At 35.0% G+C, this 8,452-nt stretch overlaps 1 protein-coding gene across 1 annotated transcript in view; it reads right to left on the reverse strand.

Annotated features, from left to right (window-relative positions):
• Nucleotides 1-8,452, reverse strand: part of ANO5 (anoctamin 5) — an 86,286-nt gene that overhangs the window by 69,318 nt on the left and 8,516 nt on the right. The window contains exons 2-3 of the mRNA XM_010858408.1: nucleotides 6,834-6,877; nucleotides 2,985-3,032 (exon numbers count right to left, since the gene is read on the reverse strand). Coding sequence (XP_010856710.1) covers nucleotides 2,985-3,032; nucleotides 6,834-6,877 — 92 coding nt within the window. The remainder of the gene's footprint in view (nucleotides 1-2,984; nucleotides 3,033-6,833; nucleotides 6,878-8,452) is intronic.

Genomic DNA, 8,452 nt, shown 5'->3' on the forward strand with positions numbered 1-8,452 from the left:
CTGCATATAGGTTTCTCAAGAGGCAAGTCAGGTGGTCTGGTATTCCCATCTCTTGAAGAATTTTCCACAACTTATTGTGATCCACACAGTCAAAGGCTTTGGTAGTCAATAAAGCAGAAATAGATGCTTTTCTGGAACTCTCTTGCTTTTTCCATGATCCAGTGGATGTTGGCTTAGCACCAAAGAATTGATGCTTCTGAACTATGGTGTTAGAGAAGACTCTTGAGCCTCCCTTGGACTGCAAGGAGATCCAACCAATCCATCCTAAAGGAGGTCAGTCCTGGGTGTTCATTGGAAGGACTAATGTTGAAGCTGAAGCTCCAATTCTTTGGCCACCTGATGCGAAGAGCTGACTCATTTGAAAAGACCGTGATGCTGGGAAAGATTGAGGGCAGGAGGAGAAGCGGATGACAGAAGATGAGATGGTTGGACGGCATCACACACTCAATGGACATGGGTTTGGGTAAACTCCAGAAGTTAGTATTGGACAAGGGTCCTGGCGTGCTGCGGTTCATGGTGTTGCAAAGAGTCGGATACGACTGAGTGACTGAACTGAACTGAGAGTAATCAGGACAGTGTAATACTGTCAGAAGAACAGACATATGATGGGGCAAAGCAGAGTTAGAAATAAACTCACACCTACATGGTCAGTTTCCACAAAGGTTCTATGAGGAAATGATAGCACGTGCTACATATGCATAGTAAAAAGCAAATAAATTTAATTCTCACCACAAATCATCTACAAAAGTGAACTCAAAATGAACCCCAGACCAAAGGTAAGAGTTAAAAATATAAAACTGTAGAAAATCTGAGAAAAATCTCCTCTACTTTGGTACAGACAAATATTTTTTAGAGCACCAAAAGCATGGTTCATTTAAAAAAAAAAAAAAAGAATGAGAATCTGAACTTTGACATTTTGAAAAAAAATTTTTTTAAAAAACAGTGTTAAGTTAAAAAAAAAGGGGAAAGTCATAGATTGGGAGAAGATGTTTGGAATACACAAAATTGACAAAGGTCTTGCCTTCAAACTTTTTAAAAGCCAGTAAAAGATAATCCAGTTTCTAAAATACAGAAAAGATTTGAACATACAGTTAACAGAAGATGTATGATTGGTCAATAAGCCCATGAAAAGATGTGTAACATTATCATTCATCAGGGAAACGAGAATGTCCCCTCTCAATTTCCCTCATGGGCAAGGGGGTGATAATAAATACGTAAACGGTTCCCACAAAATAATCAAGGAGAAAAAAAAAAGAAAACCTAACAGCTTAACAGAAAAATAGACAAGATATATAAACAGATGATCCAGCAAAATAAATGAACATGACCATAAATGTAGAAAAAAGATAAGTGTCTCACTCATATTGAGAGGTATGAAAGTTTAAATTATCCTAGGATACAGTAGTAAATGAAAAAGCTCCACTATCTATATCTCTCTAACAGACAGGCAAACATCTAAACTCAGTAAACACTGTTAGTAAGGCTCTGGAGAAAGAGAGCACTTGTATATTTCTTAGCAATGCAAAACAGAAGGAAATTTGGTAATATATGGTAAAATTACATATGCCTTTATTTTTGATGGTTAAATACTATTTAGAAAGATACACTTGGCCAAAATATTATAAGCCTGATTCCCAAGGGTTAAAAACTAAAAAAAAGAAAAGATTTCCAAGATTAAAAACAACCCAAAGGTCCATTAGTAAAAGACTGGATGAATACATTATCCTAAACCCACACAATTGAATACTATGTCACACACTAGCAAATGAGAGTGAAATCGATACGCAATACAGACGGAACTCCAGGATGTTTTTAAGTGAAAACCAAGGAACAGATCAATACATAGAGTATGCTATCTTTAGTGTAAGAAGCAGGGGAAATGTAAATACACATATGTATTTAGACATGGACACACAGAAAAGTAAAGGATGCACGATGCACTGGAAGGACTAACTAAAAATGCTCACTACAGAAGACTTGAGAGGAGAAAAGAAAGAAGAAACTTTTCCTTGAAATGCTTTGATTCATAGTTTCAAACAGAGATGGATTTACCAGCAAATAATGAAGTCAAAGTTTCAGTGCCTCTTACATCAGTCCCTTCAAGCATTTAGGAAGAATTCTAGCAATGTGCTTGTTCTCACGGTCAAACATTTTTGTAAGGGTTTTAAAGTAAATTATTGTCCTGTTATTCTTCTTAAAAAGTGACGCCAAAATAGCATATGCTTTAGGCTCCACTTAACCTTATTTGATCTATGGTTTTCAACTTGGGAATCAGATAAGTGTTTAACATGGTCAAAAAATAAACATAAATTAAAATAAGTTAAAAAAATTTTTTTTAATAAAATTTCCGGTATTTTATTTTGATCAACCCCACAATCTTCATTCTGGAACATAAAGATCAGTATGCTAGTGAAAAGGAAAACATTTGTATCAAAATAGTCAGTAAGAAAATAACTCTGTTTCCATATCTTCCCAAATGGTATCTTTTAGTTAGTAAGCAACTAATATAAAATTTTGAATGCCTTTATTTACCTCTTAATTGACATTCAAATTTGCTAAATAAATTGTACTTCTTCATGATTATTCTTAGGTGTGCAGCTACAGGTAGGACGAGAGATGTATGGAGAAAGAATACTAAATTAGACCTCGGAAACCTGAGTTCTAACCTAGTCCAGGATATGCCCCCTAAACATATGTTTAATTTTGGTCAAATCATTAAACGTCTCACACCCTTCATTTGCTCATCTCTAAAACTGGGAAAGTAAAATGCAAGCAAAGTGCTATGCTTTATGCACCATTCTAACTAATGTGCCTGATGACACCTTTTTCCCCACAAGCAATGGACTGTTTGCAAATAAAGCATCAAATATCATGTATAAGAACTTGAAAAATAACTGTGAACTAAATAAGAGTCATAAATGCTGATTATACAAAGATAACCCATCATGTCCATGCAAGAAAGTGCACTACTGATGGCTGCTTACCCGTGGTTCTTGACAGATGAGAAAACTGGACTCTCCGCTTCTCAGGTCCTAATAGCACCATGGAGAAGACACAGCACTGTTAATAATAAGGCAATGGAGAGCATACAACTGTCAACAACAAAAACTCTAGATTCTCTATGCAAAATCTAAACCTACAACTCAGGGGAGCTATGAAACACATGAAATTGGATGCAAAATTCTGTATGTACATGGGGTTTCCCAGGTGGCGCTAATGGTAAAGAACCCACCTGACAATGCAGGATACATAAGAGATGTGGGTTCGATTCCTGGGTTGGGAAAGCTCCACTGGAGGAGGGCATGGCTACCCACTCCAGTATTCTTGCCTGGAGAATCCCAGGGACAGGGGAGCCTGGTGGGCTGCCGTCTGTGGGGCTGCACAGAGTTGGACACGACTGAAGCGACTTAGCAGCAGCAGAAGAGCAACTAAGCACAGCATGGATATAACTTTTTTTCTTTTAATTCTGATTTTATTTAGGTTCTTTTGTTTCCTTAGTTGAAACTGAAAGCTTGTAAATTTTATTTTATCTTTTCAAATATCAGCTCTTAATTTCATTGTTCTTTTCTATTGTCTTTTTAGTCTCTATGTCATTTATTTCTGTTCTGATCTTTACTCTTATGAAGAGCTTTTATCATAAATGGATGTTGAATTTTGTCAAATGGTTTTCAGTATCATATTCTTTTTATCTTTGATGTGATCATATGATTTTTGTCTTTCATTTTGTCAATGTGATGTATTATGCTGACTGATTTGCATGTATTGAACCATCTTTGCATCCCTAGAATAAATTTTCACTTGACCATGGCATATGATCCTTTTAATGCATTTTTGAATTATTTTTGCTACAATATTTTGTTAAGGATATTTTTATATGTGTTCAAGAGGTATATTAGCCTGTAATTTTCTTTTTTTGTGGTGTCCTTGTCTGGTTTTTGTATCAGCATAGTTCTGGCCTCATAAAATGAATTTGGAAGTGTTTCCTTTTCCTCAATATTTTGGAAGAACTTGAGAATGATTGATACTAAATTTTCTTTGAATTTTTGGTAGAGTTCTCCAGTGAAGCCATCTGGTCCTGGAATTTTGTTTGTTGAGAAGTTTTTGATTAATTATTAAGTTATATATCACCATAAGAAAGGCTATACATGACACGCCCACAGCAAACATCATGCTCAAAAGAAAAGCTTTCACCTTTTTCTATAAGATCAGGAATAATAATATGATGCTCATTCCTGACACTTTTAGTTAACATAATATTTCAAGTCCTAGCCTGATCAATTAGGCAAGAAGAATAAATAAAAGACCTACATTTAAAAGGAAAAGCAAAACTGTCACTATTTGCAGATGGCATGAGTTAATATAACCAAAAACCTGAAGACTGCCCCCCTAAAACTGTTAGAATTAAATATTAAATTTAGTAAAGCTGCAGGGTATAAAAATACACAAAAGTCAGTTGCACTTCCACACACACTAGTAAAGAGTTATCATAAAGAGAAATTAAGAAAACAATCCCATTTACAATTGCATCAAAAAGAATAAAATACTTAAGAATAAATTTAACCAAGGAAGTGAAAGACCCGGAACACACTGCTGAAAGACACTGAAGACACGTAAGCAGAAAGCTGCCTGTGCTCATGGGCTGAAAGCTTAACGGTGTTGAAGTGTCCACATCACACAAAGCAATCTACAGATTAATTCAACCAACCATAATTCCAATGGCATTTTTCACAGAACTGAATTAATAATCCTAAAATTTGCCTAAACCCACAAAAGACCCTGAACAACCCAACCAATCTTAAGAAAGAAGAACAAATGTGCAGGTATCATACCTTCCGATTTCCAACTATATTATAAATACATAGTAATCAAAACATAATAGTATTGATATAAACACAGAAATATAGATGAACAGAACAGAGAGCCCAAAAATAAACCCATTATATATGATCAATTAATTTATAACAAAGGAGCCAATAAAATACAATGGGTAAAGGATAATGTCTTCTTCAATAAGGGGTGTTAGGGACACTGGATAGTCACATGCAAAATAATGAAACTAGACCACTATCTCGCACCATACACAAAAATTAATTTAAAATGCATTAAAGAATTGAGTGTAAGATCTTAAATCATAAAACCCAGGAAAAAAATTTAGGTGGTAAGCTCCTTGACATCAGTCTCAGAGACAATTTTTTGCATCTGACTCTAAAACCAAAGGCAGTAAAAACAAAAATAAACCGGTGAGATTACACCAAACTAAAAAGTTTCTGCATAGCAAAGGAAATCATTAACAAAGTGAGAAGGCAACCTACCAAATGGGAGAAAATATTTGCAAATCATACACCTGATAAGAGGTCAACACCAAAATATATATACATATATATAAAAAAAAAGCCATACAACTCAATAGCAAAAAAGCCAAACAATCCAATTGAAAAAATGGGCAGAGGATCTGAATAAGCATTTTCCCAAAGAAATACAGATGGCCAACAGGCACATGAAAAGATGTTCAACATCACTAATCATCACAGAAATGCATATCAAAATCACTGTGAGATATCACCTTACTCTTGTAAGAATGGCTACTATCAAAAAGATAAGGATAACAGTGTTGGCAAGAATATGGAGAAAAGGGAACCCCTATGTACTGCTGATGGGAATATAAATTGGTACAGATACTATGGGAAACAGTATGGAGATTCTTCAAAAAATTAAAAACAGAACTACCACAGGGTCTGGCAATCCCACTTTTGGTTACTTATCCAACAAAAAAGAAAATACTAATTTGAAAAGATACATGAACCCCTAAGTTCACTGCAACATTATTTATAATAGCCAACATATGGAAACTACCTGAAGTACCTGTGAATGGATAAGTTAATAAATAATATGGACACACACACACATAATGGAATATTTCTTAGCCATAAGAAAAAGAATAAAATTTTGCCACATGCTACATCAACGGAACTTGAGGGTATTATGCTAAGTGAAGTAAATCAGACCAAGAAAGACAAATACTGTATGATTTCACTTACATGAGGAGTCTAGAAAATAAAACAAACAAAATGGAACACAACTCACAGACATACAGAACAGATGGGTGGTTGCCAGAAAAGAGGTGGTTGGAGACAGGCAAAAGCTTGAAAGGTGTCAGGAGGCATAAAGAGTCAGTTACAAATAAGTCATGGGGATATAATATATGATACAGTGACTGCAGTCAATGGTATTGTACTGCACATTTGCTAAGAGAAAATAAACATTTGCTAAGAGAGAATAAATCTTAAATGCTATCATCACAAGAAAAAACATCTGTGACTCTGTATGATGATGGATGGTAATTAGACTTATTGTGATGACATTTAGCAGTAAGAACAAATATGAATCATTATGTTGCACACCAGAAGTTAATATCAGATTATATGTCAATTATACCTCAGTAAAAAGGCACTAATCAGATACTGCTAACTCTACCAAAAATAGCCATCAAATATTATTCCTTGCATTATAGTCAAGCAGAGTGTTAAGCTAAATACTATTATCTTGCATATCAAGTCTCAGCATATCTGAGTTTACATCACAGAAAGCCTCAAAACAAATCCAAACTTATGTTTTCTCTCCTAAAACACCCAGAAAGATTCAATATTAAGGTTATGTGAAACATGGAATTTGCTTTACTTAAGAATTAATAAGGTGGAGGACAAAACATGAAGAATGTACTATGAATAAATAACCGAAGTACAAAGACCCAAGTATTCATATGAAGTACATATCTAACCTTGCCTCAATTTTTGTTCTGACTTATAAAAAGCTAAAACATATATTTAACTTACCTCATTTGCTTTGGAATAACGTTCTTCTTTACTGAATCGTCTGTCTAAATTAAACAATAAAAAAAAGTCATGTTAAAATGGCCAACTGATCACAATACATTAAAACTCTGAATAGGGAGAATTCAAAATGTAAAAGATCATATTATCTGTGAACAGAAACAATTTTAATTCTTCCTTTCCAATTTAGATGTCTTTTATTCCTTTTCCTGCCTAACTGGTCTGGCTAGAACTTCTAGTACTATGCTGAATAGAAGTGACAAAAGCGAATATCCTTGGCTGACCAATAAAGTTAACGCATAAACAAAAGCTCCTTGAAGTTCCTAATAAGTATTAAAAGTATAAACGGGTTCTGAGATTAAAAAAAAAAAAGTTGACAAATGCTATCTTAGCTATAAATTCAGTAGAAATGCATGCGCTATGGGAATGGTACAAGAACGCTCATAACAGTATTACTGGTAATAACCAGAAAACCAAGCCTTCCCAGGTGCCTCAGTGGTAAAAAAAAAAAACGCCTGCCAACGTAGGAGATACAGGAGATGTGTGTTCGATTTTTGGGGCTGGAAAGATACCCTGGAGAAGGAAAAGGCAACCCACTCCAGTATTTTTGCCTGGATAAAATCCCATGGACAGAGGAGCCTAGTGGGCTACACTCCATGGGGTTGCAAAGAGTTGGGCATGACTGAGCATACAACACTCAGAAAACCAGCATCATCCCAAATATCCAGAAACAATACAGTGGACCAATACAATGTAGTATAATCACACCATGTATGGTGTTTAGCAATAAAATTGAATTAGTTTTAATTAGATGCAAAAGCATAAATCTCCCAGAAATAGTTAGCAAAAAGGCAGAAATAATTAGCAATATTTCAATTACATAAAGTTTAACTATGCAAAACCAAAGTATGTTACTTACGGATGAATAATTAAGGGTAGGTAAACGTTGGGATACAATTAATACAATTACTCACCAAAAAAACACTCCAGTTCCCTAAGCTCAGACTGCTGTCCTGTATTGCAAACCACACACCAAATATTTAGGCCCTCTCTGCACTGACCTGTGACAACCTGGACTCAGGAAATTGACATATGCTGCTACTCTGGCTACTGCTAATGCTGTGAATAGTAAACTGTTCTTTGTCTCCCATCCAGGTGTCTCATAATCTTCTACCAGTAACCATAAAATTGTAACAGGCTACTTTGTCAACTTTCAAATGCAGTCAAGTCTCAGACTTTTCACAGTTCTTGCCATTGATTGTCAGTACAACAATGATAATAATGGTGGTGATAATCGCTAACGTGCATTCATTCTCTATTGTTAAATTTACAGTACAGCAGAGGAGACAGAAAGAAATGCAAAAAAGGCAAAATGGTTGAGGAGGCCTTACAAATAGCTGAGAAAAGAAGAGAAGAAAAGGCAAAGGAGAAAAGGAAAGATATACCCATTTGAATGCAGAGTTCCAAAGAATAGCAAGGAGAGTAAAAAAGCCTTTCTCACTGATCAATGCAAAGAAATACAGGAAAACAATAGAATGGGAAAGGCTAGAGATCTCTTCAAGAAAATTAGAGATACCAAGGAAACATTTCATGCAAAAGGGGTAAAATAAAGGACAGAAATG

Source organism: Bison bison, unplaced genomic scaffold (genome assembly GCF_000754665.1).
Source record: "Bison bison bison isolate TAMUID 2011002044 unplaced genomic scaffold, Bison_UMD1.0 scf7180017864388, whole genome shotgun sequence".
Taxonomy (NCBI): domain Eukaryota; kingdom Metazoa; phylum Chordata; class Mammalia; order Artiodactyla; family Bovidae; genus Bison; species Bison bison.